The 21,308-nt window shown below is 35.2% G+C and overlaps 1 protein-coding gene across 1 annotated transcript in view; it reads left to right on the top strand.

The window, feature by feature from the left end:
- The window catches only part of LOC131427705 (E3 ubiquitin-protein ligase MYLIP), a 35,343-nt gene that overhangs the window by 12,367 nt on the left and 1,668 nt on the right, over positions 1-21,308 (top strand). Inside the window, exons 2-3 of the mRNA XM_058591140.1 lie at positions 4,380-5,164; positions 5,257-5,339. Coding sequence (XP_058447123.1) covers positions 4,380-5,164; positions 5,257-5,339 — 868 coding nt within the window. The remainder of the gene's footprint in view (positions 1-4,379; positions 5,165-5,256; positions 5,340-21,308) is intronic.

Below are 21,308 nucleotides of genomic sequence, written 5' to 3' on the forward strand. Positions count from 1 at the left end.
TAAATTTACTAAATTGCCAAACCACCACCTGTAGAGTGCGTAGGTATGTGCGAAAGGGAAACCAAACCGGCTAGCGTACAGTTTTGGTACGAGCAGGAAAGCGATACAAACAAACAAATCGACAACTGTTCCAGTATATAAATTGATCAATCATTTCATGTGGATATGTTAAATCCGCAGACGGATTTTTGGCTTAATCTGTGTATGTGTGTGTGCGTGTGTTTTTGAATTCAATTTGCTTAAGGTCGACATAATTTATGATGCCACTAGCAAAACAAACAGGTTATAAATTGACGTTTCAAGCTTTTACGCTTTGACAACGATGAGACCCTTACCGAAGGCCGTTTTTGATAAAAAATTATACTTAAAAATAACGATTTGATTGGACGGGAAAGGATTATATTCGGCTCTCCTGTTTCAGATTGAACCGGTTACTATTTTGTCGCAGTAGAAGGGTTAGTTTTTTCCTGATAACAGTTGCTTCTTATGTGTATAACAGGTTGACAGTCATTGAACGGTTGATAAACATTTGATAAAAGTTTTACTGAACGTAACCTGTCATTCTGACATTGAATTATATTTCAATAAAATACAGTATTTATCATGGGTTGACACTCACGTGGATTAACCACAAATTATAAGGAAAATTACCAGTGCAAGTAAACCTTATCGTATCGTTCTTTCGAAGAGGATACAAATTCATACCCTATATGAACAAGTGATAACGATTCCACTCAACGAAAGTTAAACTGTCATCCTAGCTTTCAAGCATATCATATCAATTTGTTTACAGAATGCCTCACGAGGGAAAAAGTTGGAAATACCATGCACACCGTTGTGTTCAATATTTACAACTGCACATTAAAAAATTATGAAAGTTACAGGTGACGCAAATCCACCTACGTCTCAATTCATACGAGCGTAATTCGAGAAATGAGCGATTTTTACAAGAGAAAGGACTGATTTTTTACCTTTCAAGCAGATGTGTAGGTTAACATGTTTCAACGCTTAAAAATATGGCAGAATGCATTAAAAATGTGTTAGATCTACTGTGAAAAATGAGTCATTTCTGACGCTCGTATAAGTCGTTTTTTGAAGACGCAAATTTACACGATTTTTTCTAGGTGTGTGGTTTCAATATACTATTTATTTTTACCATAAGGTAGTAGAGTTCACGGTATGAAATAGTATATCAGTTGAAACTGAATCTTAATCCCTTTCGTTCGTAACTATTGCTGAATAAAATGCTCGATATTCAGGAACTATTCGCTATATTTCTACTAAAACGATTGATTAAGGTTTCACGTATTCCATATATTTCACTGTATACATAAAATATTTCATTACCTCATTAATTTCGTTTCAAAATATTGTTGAACGGTTATATTTGCTGATAGCAATTTATGCTTCGATGTACCTGAAAGTTGACTTGTGCTGGCACCATTTTAATAATGCTATCTGGTCATTCACTTTTACTAAAAATCGTTGGTAAACCCTTTCAGTCTTACCACATTCATAGTAGTAATTCAGATGGAGGTCATGGTAAAACTGAAAATGTTTGTAGTTATATTCGACACGAAAAAAAATTTGGTTGAACATGCAACATAATAATGACAACCATAAATATCTGCATACAGGGTTTCAAAAGTCTGTAAATATGAATAAAAATCGCAAGCATGTCTTGCTGGCAACAATTTCTCTGTTAGGTATGATACGCAAAACTGACTTTGTGAGCAAAAAAAAAAGGTCGCACCAATTTCAAAATTCTGTAAATTTGGACGAAAGTCTGCACAACAAAAAAAATGTTTGCAGCACTATACCCGAAATCTGCAGATTTACAGACAAATCTGCAGATCTGACATCTCTGATGTTCTTCTTAGTGCATTGAATAATCAAGTGTTTTGCACAGTTCTTCCTACACAGAAAATAAAAACTACCTATTTTTGACTACTTTCAAATATATTATATACCAATATTGATTGGCACATTGTCGCAAAGCTGATTTACCGGTAGCGACACCTGCCAATGAAAAATGGAGCCAATAAAAGGAGGATTCTATCGGAAATTTTCATATCGGCAGTAGTGATTTGAAACATTTTTATCGTTTATGCAATAGTACAAATAGAATATAAAAAAGCAATAAAAGTACACTCGGAGTAGAAGAAAATCGATTTCAAAGGGATTACTACTACTTTTTTTAGTGTAAACTACGATTAAACATGGAAAATCTTCAAAAATTCGTGAAATTGGGTAAGGTTAGATTTTTTCGGATCAACATTTTTTTAAACAGAAACCAGTGTAATGTTGATTTCTCGAGTACTAGAATGTATAGCGATCGAGTAGCATTTATTTTGGATACCTTATTTGCTATTTTCAGGCATTTGAAAATGGTATCAAACCAAGTTGATGGTCCATTCTAAATAAACGGGAGATTTCGCACAATGAATTAAGATCAACATTAGGGTAACAGAGGTATTTTGGCCCGCTTTAGGATCGATTTTATTTTGGCCCACTTTGTAAAAATTTCCACCAAATGTTTTAATATCTTTGAAAAATCCTTCCGCAATAGGTAATTTAATGTGATTAGCTTCAAACTGATGCAACATGGGTTACCTAAGATCGATTGAATCCATATAGTTTGTTAGGTGGGCCAAAATATATGAACTGGCCAAAATACCTCTGTTACCCTACTACCTCAGAGTAAAAACTTTTTCTTCAACTTTTACTATGATTTTTCAAATGAATTTGCCCGTTTATATAAGAAATCGTTGAAAAGGTGGAATAATTAAAAGTTTTCCTCCCGATTTGACAGCTCTTACTGAAAGTATCATCTCTAAACAAGCAGCGCCTCTACAGTTCAGTTTTGCGACAATATGCCAATCACTCCAGAGAATCTAATACAAATCGAAAAAGACATCATAGTTACTTCATCTCGCAACAGAAAAGGTTAATAATTCAATATTGTTTAATAGTTTGCGTTTAGCATGCACCAAAATCTGAAATATCAAAACTAATTGATCACGATGTCCACTTAGAAATGGGATCTTTTCTATATTTTGAGTGTGTGCCTATAAACAATACTACAATCAAAATAACAAAACGTTCATAGTTCTGTGCAGAATTAGAATTAAACTTATTGTCTTCACATTCATAAGTGATGAAGTGGTGTTCAACTTTTCTGAAAATAAAACAACCTTACATAGTGTATTTATACCACTGGAATCGAAAATCATCATCATCATAAACCTGAAAAAGTGGATTTATTACTAAAATCAATGGAATTAGCATTACGATGAATTTCTTCCGTTCTGCGTTAACATTTGGAAATAAATTTCATATACACTTATATCAAAAGTAATGACATTCCTAATTTGTATTAAGAATTCTACATTACTGTTCTAACACGTTCATTAAAAATGACATTACTTTTTAGTAATGACACTTTTAATGATCCTGTAAGAGCCGCTAAGGGAAACTATTTGGAGCTGTTTTACCAAAAGTTAGGTTATTGAACGAAACCCCGAAATAAAATGGAAAGTACTCGAAAAAGGGTAATGTTGCACTTCCGTCACGGATTCTATTACATAGATGAAAAGGCATCGTTTTGAAATGTGAAAATGTCCGATGTAATCATGGATCATGTAAATTTCGGCAACTTTCCGGTGCTAACTTTTTTTTCATAAAATTAAATGAAATCACCCAATCGTTTATTCTTTCTAAATATTTTAACACAATCATCGTGAAAAACAAATCTATCAGCAAAAACCTGGCTCAGCAGGATTCGCATTTGTACTATCCGTCAAACTAATTAATCTTGTGTGGGGGAGGTTTGTTTATTTCTACGATCAGTTATCAGTTGGTCCACATTCTGCCAGTGTACCTGCAACAATGTTATCTGAACGATTATGGTTTATTTGCTCAGTTTTACCACTGGTTGTTTTCGATTACTTATCTGTTGATATTCCCACCAAACACTAAGCATTGCAAATGACCTCCAGTTGAACGTTGCTGGAAAGTTATTAACCTGGCGTAGTAAAAGTAATGGGCTCCAAAAATAATGGAAAAATGTTAATAAAATTAACCGCCTTTCGCGCGAAAGAACTTTGAACTTTGCTATTGTCAATCCTTCATTTCTTCACAGGAACATCAAAGCGTTCCGAAGGCTAAATCTCGAAGGAAAATAAATCAGTAAGCTAAAGATTGTGAGTCAAGGCACTTTCAAGCTGGAATTCCAAATTCTCATCCGAACAAATAAAACTAAGTTCGATATAAGATAGCAGCTAGCCCCAGGTTGTATCGATAAGCTAATCAGCGATATTGTCGTAACTTTTCACTAGGCAACAACGCTACAATAATTTCTTTTTCCGATGACATTACAGGTTTGCAGTGACCTTGGAATCATTTGTGAAACCGACTACTTCGGATTGATTCCGGTCCGCGACGGGGACAGTGCAGAGGTTGACGAGTGCAGTGCGAAGCAGTGGATCAATCTGCGGAACCCACTGAGTCTGCATGCGAATGATCGCAATCATCCGATTCTGCTATCGCTGCGAGTGAAGTTCTGGGTGCCGGCGCACTTGATCCTGCAGGATAGCGTCCGCCGGTTGTTCTACATGCAGGCACGCCAGGAGCTGCTGGATGGGCATATGAGTGCTGCAAGCTGGACAAATGCCGCACACATATCCGCACTGTTACTTCAAGCCGATGGCTTCAGTTATGATCCCGAAAAGGTAACCGCCGATCTGATTCCTACGCCCTCAATCAACCGTCGGCAATCGCGACGACCTTCGAAGCGAAAGTGCTCCGAAACGGAAACCAAGCGGGCCAGCATCTCTCAAACAGGAACCGTTGATGAGTTGGAAGAAGAAACGAAACCAAAGAACATTTACCAGAGCTATATTGTGAAACCGACATTCGAGGATGTCGAACCGGAACCAATGCCGGAAAACTTCATCGAGATGATCGCCAAGGAGCATGAAACTCTTACCAAAATCCGAATGTCTCCGTCTTCTGCCCAGTACTGGCTGCTAGAGGAGATTTCTTCACTCAACGGGTACGGAGAGGAAGTCTTTGACGGCATGACTATTAGTGAACCATCGGTACAGTGCAAAATTGGCGTCAGTCCGCATGGCCTGTCAATCTCAAAAGAGGAAGAAAAATACAAGTAAGTGTCGTAATTGTTTGCTTAGTACCACACTCACAATCATTGGAATGCCAAACAAATTGTCATACTTTTATTTTCTCTTATCCTTGTAGTATTCCTTTTACGGCCGTGAAAGCAGCGAAATCGATCAAACGATCGTTCCGGCTTAGCTACGTCAACGAAGAACACGAGGAGACGAGTGCAGGGTTGTTACGGTCGCGCGGATTTCGCGGTTTTCGCGGATTTCGCGATTTTCGCGGATTTGGCGCGGTTTCTGCTAAGATTTTGATGCTATGGCGCGGATTTAGCGCGAATTTCAGAAAACATCATTCCATAAAATTCTTTGCAAATTTTTGAAACTTGTGAGTTTTATGAAACCCTAAAAAATTAAAGATGGGCGAACGTTTCAGCAATTGGTCGAGATGGCCGAATTTTCCCTTGATAAAACTAAAATTTACTAGAAGGAGGTTCTAGCCAATGTTTTCTTCAGTGGACAAAATTTCGATTTTATGCTTTTCGATCTCGAGTGATACAAGTTGCTATTTCAACATTTTGCACCCAAGGATATTGATGTCAGATGGAAGATATCGTCTCAGTGATAATACATTCAATAATGCAAAGATTGCGATTTGCGATGCGATTCTTCAATAATATGGTAACAAATTTTGTGTATGATAAAAATCGAATTCTTAAAGCAAAATTTACACGACATGCTTACGAAGCGAAGTCTGACAATAAAAGAAACGAAGAAGTTCTGGGATTCTATTCGTGGTGATAAGAAAGTGTTCTAATAGTTAGTTGGTTCCACTATCCAACATTTTCAATTGTTCTTTCCGTTCTGGAATTTTTCCTGAAATATGGAAGAAATCATATGTGAACAAGGGTATAGTATCCAACTACTTTGGAATTGTTGCTTTGTGCGCTGTATCGAAGCTGTTTGAAATTATAGTTCTGGATTTTATAACACATAGTTGCTCTGACTACATGTCAGAGACTCAGCTTGGATCCATGCCAAAGCTTTCAACTTCCCCTGCTGCGTTCGACGAAATAAATCATCACATAACGATCTCCAAGTTAGGTAGACTGGGATTAAATGGATCATTTTTTAATTGGCTTCGATCATATCTAACTGGTAATGAAATGATAGTGAAAAAAGGAGCCTGTTCAACCTCACCAAGTGCTGTTACATCTGGAGTTTCTCAAGGAAGTCACCTTGGACCGTTCATAATTTTATTGTATCTCAACGATTTAAATTTTTCGATCAAGTGTATGAAACTATCGTTCGCTGATGACTTTCGTATTTCATATTTCAAAATTGTTTAAATGCCACTAAATGCTCCGTCGTCTCTTTTTGTAGCAAAAAATCTGTATTCAAGTTCGACTATAATATGCCACAAACTGTTCTCGAAAGCGCATCGTCTGTTAAGGACCTGGGTGTTCTGGAAAGCAAGTTAAATTTTAAAGAGCACATAGAACTTTCAATTGTTACAATTTGACATTCGACGTCGTAGTTTTCCTATTTTTTTCTTCGGATTCCCTATGTTAGAACTAATTATGGATATAACGAGCTCATTGCTAGCATGTTCCGCATATTTAACAAATGTTTCAATTCTTTCGACTTTCATTTATCACGTAATGTTATCAAGAAATCGTTTCTTATGTTACTGTCTCATTAGATGTAGTTACTATAGAAGCACTAGATTTAAGCAAATGTATCATTTGGATGATTTTGATCTATTGATGCAAAAGATGAGGAGTTTTTATGCCTGCTGGAGAACAAATTTGACAGAAACTAATTCCAGTGGGCTTTTCCCTGATTCAAATAAAAGAAGAAAAGATGATTTCCTCCTCAGACATTCAGAGTGAAATCTGACAACAAAAGAAGGCGCTATTATAATTGCAACTGATACTAAAAAGAGTGAATCAGATCATCCTGATGTGGTCTACCTAAAAATTCTTCTTACCAAGAAGGAAATGTTTGCCGAGCAAAAAGATGTCGAAACAAAAAACAAATATCTTCGATGAAATGTGTAAGCATTTTTATTTTTACTGTAACATTTTCCGTACATCAGAGAGTATTAATTAAGGATCAAGAATAAACCAAGTTAGCTTGTGTATTACGTACAATTTATTCAGTACGTATGTTATAGATTAATATATGCAGTGCAACGAGTTTATTAAAGTGACTTGCAGGATTGAGTTTCAAACAATCTTTTTTAACAATAATTTATTCTCGAATGCATGTTAAGCCTGACATTTTGTATGATATATCAGTTTTAAACAATTTTTCACCAACGTTTGATGGAAAATTGCTTACATTTTATGAATATAGATTTTAATCCCTTAATAAAAAAAGTTGACAACACTGCTTCAAATCATTTGTATTAGATTGCGCTACACAAAATAAGCAAAACTAAATATTTTCTGTTACAAAAGTAGTAAAAATAAATAGTTTTACGACAACATGCCATTTCCATTGCCTTTCGCGTGTTAAATTAAAGGTTCCTATTTTACGGGTTTACTTATAAAAGCTACGGAAAAAAATTCTGCAAGAGGAAATCCATATAGGAATGTGTTTGTTGCTAATCAAATGTGTCAGTGGAAGTAAGCGTTAACTGAGACAATTTTTCTCGAGCAGTTTTAAGGAAAACCGAAGAGTCCTAGACTAAGACACTTTTCTTGAATTGCAATTTTAAGCAGAATGAACTGATTGGTTTATTTTTCAACCATATGGAAGATTTATTGATTAAAATCAGTAAAATAAGCGCCGGAATTTGTTTTTACGCACATATTGTTGACATTACTCATACGCTTGCAAAAAGTCTTGCTCCTTAACTAAGGGCATCGAAAAAGATGAAGAATAAAAATGAAATCGTTTTCATTGGATTTCTCGAAGTAACGTGCTGTATGCGGACTTATTTATTGTGTTCATATGACAAACTTATGCAGATTTTTAAACTATATTTAAGTGAATTTTCAAGTACTGCGGAAAGTATCACCTGCATAAAAATAGTTGTCTAACGCTTCACTCGAATTTTAGTTTTCAACTTCGCGCGGATTTCGCGTGTTTTAGTGTTCGACTTCGCGCGGATTTCGCGCGTTTTGATTTTGAAATTTTTCGTAACAACCCTGGATATTGCATACTCTAAGTATATAGGTTAGTTTGTAATTGCAACGTCATCAGTTTGAATAAAACAAAAACTTTTGGTCTCACATGTAAACTTTCGAAGCTTAAACACAATGTGGGATTTCGGAAGTTTACACAATCTCCGTATCTCGACCAATGACACGCTAAAGGTGGAGATCAGCAAAAGGAGTTTATTTCGAAGTTTGACAATATCTTAATTCCTGTTTGTTTTGGTCACATATTTTTAAACCATACTTTAACATACATGACAAAACATTCAATGTTTAGCTTTAATACATTACCTAACGGAAAATCAGACTGAAAAATTTACAGTTGAAATTAAAGTAACGTAATACGAAATCTGGCGACCCAAATTTTCAAAGCCCGTTAATAATTCGCATTCTTCTTCGATTCGGGGACAATCGTTCTGCCAATTGAACTACTCTGGATGCGATGAAACACATCTCCTTCATCGTCTTTTTAGTAACTCTAGTTCAAATATTAGTATCAAACCAGTGATCTTATACCACACCCAAACACTTATCAAACCTTTTCCCCACCAATCAAATTTTTATACGATTCTCTACTCGTGAAAAAGTACATATCATTGAAGAAACTAGCTCGTGGTATCCAAAACATGTACGATGGAACCTCGTTAATAGTAACGATTTTTCGGAATTCTTTCCAATTTTAGGCACCTTAATTAACTGATATGGATTCCAAACTGGCGATGCTAACTCAAGAATTTGCCTGTTTGTAATTGAAGGTATAGTTGGAGATCGTCAGTAAATATGAGTTTACATCCACACGGAAAGGCCGAAATCAGCATTTTGGCGAAAAAATTAGTTGATTTTCTGATTTTAGTTAGTTATTTTTTGAGACAACTAAAAAAATCTTACTTTTGCTTATATAGATTTTTTAATTCTAATTCCCTTAATAACAATAACAAAATATTTGTTGAAATGGCTATTTTTTAGCTGAATTCACTAATTAAACATGCTGTCATTTCTTAGCTAAGGCACACTTCATTTCCATTCAACTAATTTTTTAGTTGAATTAGAGAAATAAAACGTTGTTTTAAATCAACATAAATAGTTGAATTGGTTTCTGCAACTTGCAGCTATATGGAGCTCTGTCACCGAAAAAACGTTAACACCATAATGACTACTAGCCACTAGATGGCACACTAGTATCGAAAAAAATTTCAGTCGCGGTTGTCTTTTCTTTATTGGCAGGTATAACATAAATACGATGATGTTGTATTGAAGAAAAAGACATAACAAAACAACAAACTTTTTTTGAAAATTTTTCTTCTAAGTTCTTCATTCGACTTCGCGACTATCTCACTGAAAACTTTGAGCACTTGGAAAACATAAACCGAATACATATACAATTAGAGTGCAACATTCGAGACATACTTTACTGTTCCGCGTAAAAACATTATTACGCACAATCGCTTCAAATGCGCACAAATTCTGAATAAATACACTTTCCACTAAGAGTTTACGTCATTTTTACATATCGGTTTAGAAGTTTATATATGTATATATCGTAACACATTCGAAAAACATCTAAAAAATTTGCAAGCAGTTTCAACAAGACTGTCCTTTTTAGCCTTTTAAAGGATTGTTTTGCTTTGACACGTCCCGATCAACAACATAAGCATAACATAACATAAGCATAACAGGATTCTATCAAAATTATATGTGATCTTAATATTTATATCTCATTATGTTATAAATATGATTCCAAATCAGAAGCAAACATTCAGATTTTATTAAGATTATAGTAAGTCCAGATATTATATTAAGGGCCGTTACATTTCAGGTAAAACTATACTAAAGAATTGAAAAAATGCGTTCAAAAACTTTTGTCAATCACGTTTTTGACTTTCAACCCGAAAAATACTATGCTTCAATAAAGAGCAGTAATAAACATTTTTTCCAATTTCACATCCCTGAAGATGCTTTTGAAAACAATAATTTGATATTTGATTTTGAAATGACAGCCTAAATTTTAAATTTGAGAACGTTCATAAGTAATTCCTACTCAAATTGTGTAAAGTTTTTATTCAAATATTAATTTTAAATTGAAAACAAATATTTTTCAAGATGATTTTGCTCTTTTTTTCTTATGAACAAAGAAAGGTAAGGCAAAAGCTTCAAAACTCGACTAATAAATATTGGAAATAGTGATATAGCATTCGACTCAGTTCATTGAATCCGCAATGTTTCCTAAGAGATGATTTTCACAAGTTTGGAGTAAAATGAATGCTTAAATTCTTCAATTTTATCGGTGGCCGATTTTTGTTTCCGAAAACACAGAGTGATAAGTGTTAAAAGTTTCAAAACGTCTGTTTGATTTTATTTAGTTTTTATTATTTTTGGGTTGTTCGAAGTGAAAACTAAAATTTTTCACGAAAAAAATCCGCCATTTTGTAGTTGTTAAACCTCCCCAAAGTAACCAACAACGAAAACGTTGGGGTCTGGTTTTTTATATGTAGAAAGTGTGAGCAAAATTTGAAAAAAATGATGAATGACGATGGACACGGACTTTCAAAACCTGCTTTCGAGGAAAACGCGTTTAAAGGTTTTTGTCTATAAAATCAATGGAAATAATTAATTACTCCAGGGAGCCCGTAGGGTCTAACATTTTCAACAAATCATATTTTTTCTTTTATAATTTATTGTAACGAAACATTTCAAGAATGTTTTGTCAAGTTTTGAAGTCAATCGAAGTAGAAATCGTGGGCCTGAGCGCCGAGCTCTTGCTTCTTCGTAGAATGAGATAGCCATAGATAAAGGTCAATAACTTCCAGAGTTTCGTTCCAATATGCTTGAAAATTTCACAGAAAATTCTTCAAATGTTTTGCTATAAGAAAAAAATAAGAAAATAATAAATGATTTTTTAAAAGTGTTACACCCTACCCGCCCCTTAACGGACACCGGATGTACTGGAAATAGAGAAAAAATATTCTTAAAAAAAATTCATATCCATTTATCTTTAGTTCTTGCTGTACTTTATAATATGTTGATCTAATGATTTTTTACGTAGTTCTAAACAAAAAACTTTGTTAATATTACATTGAAAAATGTTCACTAGTAGCGCTGATGATATCATCATGGCCCAACGCAAACCAAAGTAATATCGAATCACTTTCACAATTTTTGGGTCAAAAAATCAGTAAAATCGAAATGAATTGGTTAGGTCATAAATTAATAAGATCTACAAATTGCAGATATCGAATTATGCCCGTTGTCATCTATATCATTGCATGAACATTTTTAAATTCATGAATCAGACATTAGTTGATTTCCTTCTGTAAGGTAGTTTTGTTTTACTGAATTTAATCATTTCCGTTCATTTACAACTAGTTCTAAAATAGCCCCTTTGTCATTCCTATGCCGGTTGGAAGGAAACGACGAAAGAGGTGGAGAGCGATAGATTATTTTTGTAGCAATATGGATTTACACTAGTTATTATATGATGCCAATATATCCTCCCAACCTCAGTTGGTTATCATACCCCGATGCAATCGTAGCGTATGTTGGCAACTCAAAACTTCTCGGTTCGAACAGTCGCTTAACTGTATGTTTTTTTTATCGCAAATCAAATCGCCTAAAGGTATGCAATTTCATCTTATTTTGCGAAATCTATTTTTAGATTTGCACGATAAAGCCTTTCCCCCCAACAAGTGGGTAATAATAGTTGAAAAGTCGTACTAAATTTGTAACAAATTTAGATATAATATTGATATTTACATATCAAGGTTTGTAACAATTTTGCTATCACCTAGGTTAAATTGAGTTATAATTTTTGTTATTTTAACTATTAACGAGGCCAAGATTATGACTAATCTAGATAGAAAAAACGAAACAACCCCAAATACAATTTTGTTATCCCTTATTGATCGGGGTCTCATGAGTTTTTGGCTAATAAACTTGTTAATGAAACCAATTTCATTTTTGTTTTCTTTGTGCTGTCCTTCAGTAATGATGGTGACAGAAAAATAGAAACAAATTTTCTGATTTTAATAACAAAATTAGTTGTCAATGAGAATTTCGTGTTGGATTGAAATATTGGTGGTTTGTATCCAGGATATTCGCCAACTAAACACATTTTCTAAAAATTAGAGTTTTTTTCAGCAAAGTAAATTTTCAATTTTAACTAATTTTATAGTTATTTTGGAAATTCTGTAGTTAAAATCAACTAATTCAAAAACAGTAATACGAATTAGGGGCAGAACTAATTTCGGTCGTTCCGTGCAGTGCCCAAAAATGTAGCTAGATCATTGAAAAACATTATAAAAAGCAGAGGACTCAGATTACTACCCTGTGACGGCACACGCGGATGATTCGCATGAACCCAGTTTTACACGAATAGTTCTGTAAAGTAAGATAAGACTACAGCCAAATAGTTAGCTTGTGTGTGGCTCCGACCAGATTGAATTTACCAAAAATATGATTGATACCAGCTGACGTAAATTACAGTAAATTCGTTGGAAAGGAACGTCCGAGGAATCCACGCTGGTCTGTTGAAATGTAGCTAGCGATTCGACAGAGAATATACTTATCGACGATAATTTCAAAAAATTTACCTGCTGTCGACAGGTTCGTAATACACTGGAAACATGTAGGATTGTTTCCAAGCATCAGGAAATTTAACCTCACTAAAAATTGATTGAAAATTAGAGATATTGGCTCGGTTCCGAAAGAAAAGCTAATGGGCGTTACTCCAAAATATTATCAAATAGTTAAAACAAAAAATTTAGAGTTCAATTTGAAGTTTATTGAAATTCTGTTAGACTTTGGCATAACGATTGATAACGTGTATTTTCCTTCTTGTTACCGGAAAGATATGCTTTTGGTGACTAATGCAAGTAAGTGCATGCTTTGCTTTATTTATATTTATACCACTTATTCATGAGAGATGTTAAATCGTATTCTACGTGTGTAGAAGCTGATGCCGTATGCAGAAGTGCATGAAGAAGTGATCCACAGCAGAAAACAAATGATGTTTATAAATGGCTGCTGATAAGGAAATTGCAATGACTAAGCTTTCAAAGATGTAAACGTTGCGATTTACGGAGCTGCCATTCTTTTTAGTGCATACCAGTTATATATGGAATTACCGAACTATTGAATTCGTTTCCTTTGAATTCTAGTCTGCGTGTTTAGGACTATTCACTATAACATACTTATTCACTATAACATAGAAAAAATAAATACGCATTTTGACACACAATATGTCAAATTGTAGTATCAAAGCAAAGTCTTGGCATTACATTCCTTTTGTGGAATTTGGCCTTGCCGATTCTTAGCGTACAGAATCATTGCATGGCTAGTACTACGATCCTACTGACACTATGAATCTTTCCAGGTCGGGGCTCGAACATATGACAAATGCCTGTAACTCCAGCGCCATTTGCATTGAACAGCCAAACCCGGGTGCAGTTTTATAGTATCCGTTCTGTTGGAGAAAATTTGGCATTTTTATTATTCCCTCTCTGTATAATTGTTGCCTCTTTCTCTTTTTCAGCATCTTCTAAGCTGTAGGAAGCTTGCGTTAATGCCCAAGAAAAATACTACGGTGTTGTGTACGAGACACGACCGATCACGATGACATTAAAACCGCAATTCTATAACTCACTCTTCAATATTTTTATTAGATTCAAATTTAAAAATAGACTTTACATTATAAAAGACTAGAATTCTAATGCCAATGTTAGGATTAAATGTGGCAATAGTTTCTAAACCTGCTTGTCAAACTCGCTATGAAAATATTTAAAATATGGCTATTACATTGTTAGTAGAGTCGTCATTTTGCCGATTACTCGACTTTCAATCAACGAATTGTTATAAAATCAAATACTTTGCTACGGTTTTAAGAAGTAATACCGATGAAAAAATAGTTCGAAAAATTGTGCAAAACTGCTGTTGAAATTTTATATTTCTAATTACATTGATTTGAAGAAAATGCATACATCTCCTTTTGAAAAATCATCTTTGAGTTGAATCGGTCTCTCCATCTGTGCAAAACAAATGCTTTGCTATACTGAAAACGTGTATAAAATTTCATCCAATTACTAATAACCCATTTCTGGAATTGTTGTTCCATATACCATTCGACTCAGTACGTCGAAACCGAAAACTGTATGTGCTTGTGTGTTTGTGTGTATGTAACAAAATTATGCACTCGTTTTTCTCGGAGATGGCTGGACCGATTTTCACAAATGAAAGGTCATGTAGTCCCACAGCCCGTTATTACATTTTATCCGACTTCCGATTCCGGAGTAACGGGGTAAAATGTGAAAATTGGATGAGGTCGGGGACGCAGTTCATTCCTTCAATTCGACCGGTTGTGCAGTGCACGAGGTGCACATAACGACGAGACACCGCTGTCAGAGACCGATTAACGATTTTTCTCAAGCTAAAGTTCAAATGAAATAATTCATGATTCCATAGTATCCAATCGAATTTTATCCGGAAGCGGCTTACGGTTCCGAAATTACAGGCTAATAAGTATGAATATTTCAATTTCAGGATTGATTGATTCACCTGCCAATATGTACTTTATTTTGTGTGAATTCATATTATGAACACAAGCGCAGGATTCTGTTTGAAGAACATACACCAAATATTTCAAATTGTCCAACGATGTGTTCTTTAAAGAAGGTTTGGATCGGACGTTCGCAGTGTGAGTTTCGTTTCAAACAAAAGCGATTGCATCATCCAGCTGCTGGTCATTTGCATTGGATAAAAAGACAACGGAAAGTGGACAACGATGAGGTACATTTAAATAAATCAACCGTTCTAATGGCGTTAAATGTTATCTAAAGAACTATTAAGATTACTTCTTTGCAAATCGAAGGTAAAAATCATCAGTTTAGTGCAAATCTTGAATAATTTGAAACATTGTGCACTTGTCGCAGTGCGAAATTCGCACAAACAAGTGTAAATAAAGCCAGCATTTATTACCTTCTGAAAGCCTGAAATTAATTTCGCAATTGCTTTCAGCTACTGGTCGTTTGCGCTCTAGTAAAATTCTCCGAAAAGTGAACAGTAACAGAAAAAATACATTCAGTCGGCCCGAAAAATTAAAAATGATGATTCGAAATGAAGTAATCAACCTCTAATCTCTATATGTTGTTTATTTTTTGTAACCGTTAGAATCGCTTTTTTGAAAAAAAAAAACGAAATCACGTAAAAAGGAAACCCTTCACGAAAATTACTTTAGTATTGAATTGATCACTGTGTTCAGTTCTGCTGCAGGACGGACGGAAAAAGTGAAACTTTCTACACCAGGAAAAACGAACGATTTGGGTCGTTTGATCTACTATGTTTATCGTCTGCTCCGTTCGCAGTACGGCTTTCACTTCAAACAAGTGCTGAAAATTCATCAAAGTATGAACACAACAAAGAGAATACATATACAGTTCTGCGGGCCATAAATGGTATTGTTGTAATCCGCAATTACGGTCGAATCTTTTAGTTCCTAACCATTTTCAGTGTCTCCACATAGAATCAAGCAAAGAGTTAGCTGGATTTCCTTGTATACATTAATTTGATTTTATAAAATCGATTTTCAATCAGAAAAAGTGTCCTCACTAATACATACAACGTCCAACTTCAATGGGAGCCGTGACCCGGTGAAGAACGTTAACGCTGTAGGGAACGGCATACAAGCATGTGACAGATTTACTTTGTGTGCCGTTCGCCAAATGAGATTTGTTCAGAATTTCGCTCTTGCAAATAATTATCAACTGTACTTAAAGTTCAAGAAATGGTAACCTTCGGTTCTTTCCACAATCTAAATCATTTTACAAAGAACTCATGATATTTTACTCCAAATCTATGATTTATTAGTAGAACAATGTACCATTTTAAAGTGATCTGCTCCTTGTCGACAGCAGTCCTACGTCAATTTCGCGGTTATGTCTCTAACATTGCATACCACAAGTTTTTAAGACTGATTGTTAAACAGATTGCAATCATAAATACGTTTATTTCTTAAGGCAGTTTACATAAGTTTTTCTTCGCCGTAGCATCACTTTTACATAATATTCTTATCCTATCTTTACGTTTCGTCTTAGACTCGTCAGTGCAGAGCAGTTCAAATTGAACTGCTTACTGCGAACTTAAACAGTTCAATTTGAACCGCTAAGCAGACGTAAAGTTATTGCTATTTGCAACACACTTGTAATAAGCACCGAAGTGCTAAGTCTTTCCTGACGTGCCGAACGAAAACAAGTTTCGACTAATACTGGCCGATTCAGATGGTCATTTAGGAGTTAACCTTATTTTGTGCTAGGGCACATAACCCTGCCCAGTAACTGAACTGAGTTACTGTTACTGAGTTACTGAGGGTCCAGTAACTGAAACCACGCCATCATCTGCCAATTGTCTTAGTGTACATGGGGTTACAAGACAGCTGTCAATGTCATTCACGTAAAAATTATAAAGGAGCGGACTGAGGCATGAGCCTTGCGGTAGACCCATGTAGCTAATTCTGAATGTTGTCAAATCGCCATATGAAAAATACATGCGTTTCTCTGACAAAAGGTTGTGCAAATAATTATTTATAACCGCTGGGAGTCCATGTTGGTGGAGCTTGTCTGAAAGAACATCAATGGAAACTGAATCAAATGCTCCTTTAATGTCTAAAAATACAGATGCCATTTGTTGCTTTTGAGCGAAGGCAATTTGGATGTCAGACGAAAGTAATGCAAGGCAATCATTCGTCCCTTTATTTCTACGGAAGCCAAACTGAGTATCTGACAACAAACCGTTCGTCTCGACCCAAGTGTCGAGACGTCGTAGAATAATTTTTTCGAACAATTTTCTGATGCAGGACAACATCGCAATGGGTCTATATGAGTTGTGATTGGAAGCTGGTTTCCCCGGCTTTTGAATGGCGATAACTTTCACTTGTCTCCAGTCAGGTGGAACAATATTTTGCTCAAGAAACTTGTTGAACAATTCCAACAAACGTCTTTTTGCGAGGTCGGGCAGATTCTTCACCAAGTTGAATTTAATTCTGTCCAACCCAGGAGCGTTATTGTTACAAGACAAGAGTGCTATAGAAAATTCCATCATTGAAAATGGGTTATTAATAAAACCATTATTTGGAGGAGATTCCCTTATAATGCTCTGCGTAGGAACAGAATCCGGGCAAACTTTCCTAGCAAAGTCAAATATCCATCGGTTCGAGTATTCATCACTCTCATTGCCCACGTTACGATTCCTCATTCGTCTGACCGTGTTCCAAAGAGTGCTCATTAAGGTTTCTTTTGACAAACCTTCGACAAAATGTCTCCAATAGCTACATTTTTTGGCTCGAAGTATGCTCTTGTACTTGGTTTCTAAAGCCATAAGTTTTTCAAAATTCTGAGGAGTTCCTCCTCCCCGTTTTAGAAACGTCTTGCAAGCATTTTGTTTTGCGAGTTTAGCCTCTGAGCACTCTTTGTCCCACCAGGGGTTGGGAGGCCTTCTGTTAGTCGTTGGCCCAGGAAAGCGTTTAGTTTGGGATTGTTCTGCTGCCTCCAGAATCGAACAAATGAGGAAGTCATATTCTTCAAGTGGAGGGAGCTCTTCCATTGAATTCAAAATACTAGAGATACTACTTTGGTATTTAACCCAGTCGATATTTTTTGTCAAATCATATGGAATACTAGCTGAAGTAGCAATGCAATTGCTATTGCTAATTGAGATGATGATTGGTAAATGATCGCTACCGTGTAAATCAGGCAATATTTTCCAGGTGCAATCTAGTCGAATTGATGTTGAGCAAAGAGATAGATCTAATGCACTTGGGCGTGCAGGAGGTCTTGGGATCCGTGTCATGCTACCCATATTTAATACCGTCATGCTAAAATTGTCACAAATGTTTTGTATTAAAGATGATCTGCTATCATTGTAAACGGAACCCCACATCATTCCGTGCGAATTTAAATCCCCCAGAATCAATCGTGGAGCAGGAAGGGCTTCAACCATTTCATTAAGCTGTCGCTGTCCAACTTGTGCTTTTGGAGGAATATAAACCGAAGCTATGCAAATATCTTTGCCTTTAATGTTTATTTGGCAAGCAATAACTTCTATACTAGAAGTTGAAGGGATGTTTAATCTATAAAAGGAATAGCATTTCTTAATTCCCAAAAGCACTCCACCATACGGAGAGTCTCTATCGAGACGTATAATGTTAAAATTATTAAAATTTAAAGCTATGTTTGAAGTAAGCCATGTTTCGCATAAAGCAAATACATCACATTTTTGGCTATGCAATAAAATTTTAAATGAATCAAGTTTTGGCATGATACTTCGACAATTCCACTGCAGGACAGTGATTGTATCATTTGCGGCGGGTGATAAATTATCCATCAAAAGATACAAAACCTGAGACAATTGGCCATTGAGCTGATAACTGCTTCAAAAAATTTCTAGCTATTGGAAGGAATGCCATTATGAGGGTCTTTAAGGGTTCAGATATATTGAATGCTGAGAAAATCCATTCAACAATTTCCGAAAACTTCAGTAATCCTGTTGGTGACTGTGAAATAGAGCCCACAGGATTATTACCTTTTTCTGTGCTAGATCCTGGATTGGTTTGTAAATTCAGGGTTGTTACGGTCGCGCGGATTTCGCGGTTTTCGCGGATTTCGCGATTTTCGCGGATTTGGCGCGGTTTCTGCTAAGATTTTGATGCTATGGCGCGGATTTAGCGCGAATTTCAGAAAACATCATTCCATAAAATTCTTTGCAAATTTTTGAAACTTGTGAGTTTTATGAAACCCTAAAAAATTAAAGATGGGCGAACGTTTCAGCAATTGGTCGAGATGGCCGAATTTTCCCTTGATAAAACTAAAATTTACTAGAAGGAGGTTCTAGCCAATGTTTTCTTCAGTGGACAAAATTTCGATTTTATGCTTTTCGATCTCGAGTGATACAAGTTGCTATTTCAACATTTTGCACCCAAGGATATTGATGTCAGATGGAAGATATCGTCTCAGTGATAATACATTCAATAATGCAAAGATTGCGATTTGCGATGCGATTCTTCAATAATATGGTAACAAATTTTGTGTATGATAAAAATCGAATTCTTAAAGCAAAATTTACACGACATGCTTACGAAGCGAAGTCTGACAATAAAAGAAACGAAGAAGTTCTGGGATTCTATTCGTGGTGATAAGAAAGTGTTCTAATAGTTAGTTGGTTCCACTATCCAACATTTTCAATTGTTCTTTCCGTTCTGGAATTTTTCCTGAAATATGGAAGAAATCATATGTGAACAAGGGTATAGTATCCAACTACTTTGGAATTGTTGCTTTGTGCGCTGTATCGAAGCTGTTTGAAATTATAGTTCTGGATTTTATAACACATAGTTGCTCTGACTACATGTCAGAGACTCAGCTTGGATCCATGCCAAAGCTTTCAACTTCCCCTGCTGCGTTCGACGAAATAAATCATCACATAACGATCTCCAAGTTAGGTAGACTGGGATTAAATGGATCATTTTTTAATTGGCTTCGTTCATATCTAACTGGTAATGAAATGATAGTGAAAAAAGGAGCCTGTTCAACCTCACCAAGTGCTGTTACATCTGGAGTTTCTCAAGGAAGTCACCTTGGACCGTTCATAATTTTATTGTATCTCAACGATTTAAATTTTTCGATCAAGTGTATGAAACTATCGTTCGCTGATGACTTTCGTATTTCATATTTCAAAATTGTTTAAATGCCACTAAATGCTCCGTCGTCTCTTTTTGTAGCAAAAAGTCTGTATTCAAGTTCGACTATAATATGCCACAAACTGTTCTCGAAAGCGCATCGTCTGTTAAGGACCTGGGTGTTCTGGATGCAAGTTAAATTTTAAAGAGCACATAGAACTTTCAATTGTTACAATTTGACATTCGACGTCGTAGTTTTCCTATTTTTTTCTTCGGATTCCCTATGTTAGAACTAATTATGGATATAACGAGCTCATTGCTAGCATGTTCCGCATATTTAACAAATGTTTCAATTCTTTCGACTTTCATTTATCACGTAATGTTATCAAGAAATCGTTTCTTATGTTACTGTCTCATTAGATGTAGTTACTATAGAAGCACTAGATTTAAGCAAATGTATCATTTGGATGATTTTGATCTATTGATGCAAAAGATGAGGAGTTTTTATGCCTGCTGGAGAACAAATTTGACAGAAACTAATTCCAGTGGGCTTTTCCCTGATTCAAATAAAAGAAGAAAAGATGATTTCCTCCTCAGACATTCAGAGTGAAATCTGACAACAAAAGAAGGCGCTATTATAATTGCAACTGATACTAAAAAGAGTGAATCAGATCATCCTGATGTGGTCTACCTAAAAATTCTTCTTACCAAGAAGGAAATGTTTGCCGAGCAAAAAGATGTCGAAACAAAAAACAAATATCTTCGATGAAATGTGTAAGCATTTTTATTTTTACTGTAACATTTTCCGTACATCAGAGAGTATTAATTAAGGATCAAGAATAAACCAAGTTAGCTTGTGTATTACGTACAATTTATTCAGTACGTATGTTATAGATTAATATATGCAGTGCAACGAGTTTATTAAAGTGACTTGCAGGATTGAGTTTCAAACAATCTTTTTTAACAATAATTTATTCTCGAATGCATGTTAAGCCTGACATTTTGTATGATATATCAGTTTTAAACAATTTTTCACCAACGTTTGATGGAAAATTGCTTACATTTTATGAATATAGATTTTAATCCCTTAATAAAAAAAGTTGACAACACTGCTTCAAATCATTTGTATTAGATTGCGCTACACAAAATAAGCAAAACTAAATATTTTCTGTTACAAAAGTAGTAAAAATAAATAGTTTTACGACAACATGCCATTTCCATTGCCTTTCGCGTGTTAAATTAAAGGTTCCTATTTTACGGGTTTACTTATAAAAGCTACGGAAAAAAATTCTGCAAGAGGAAATCCATATAGGAATGTGTTTGTTGCTAATCAAATGTGTCAGTGGAAGTAAGCGTTAACTGAGACAATTTTTC

The sequence above is a fragment of the Malaya genurostris genome, chromosome 2 (assembly GCF_030247185.1).
Source record: "Malaya genurostris strain Urasoe2022 chromosome 2, Malgen_1.1, whole genome shotgun sequence".
Lineage (NCBI taxonomy): Eukaryota > Metazoa > Arthropoda > Insecta > Diptera > Culicidae > Malaya > Malaya genurostris.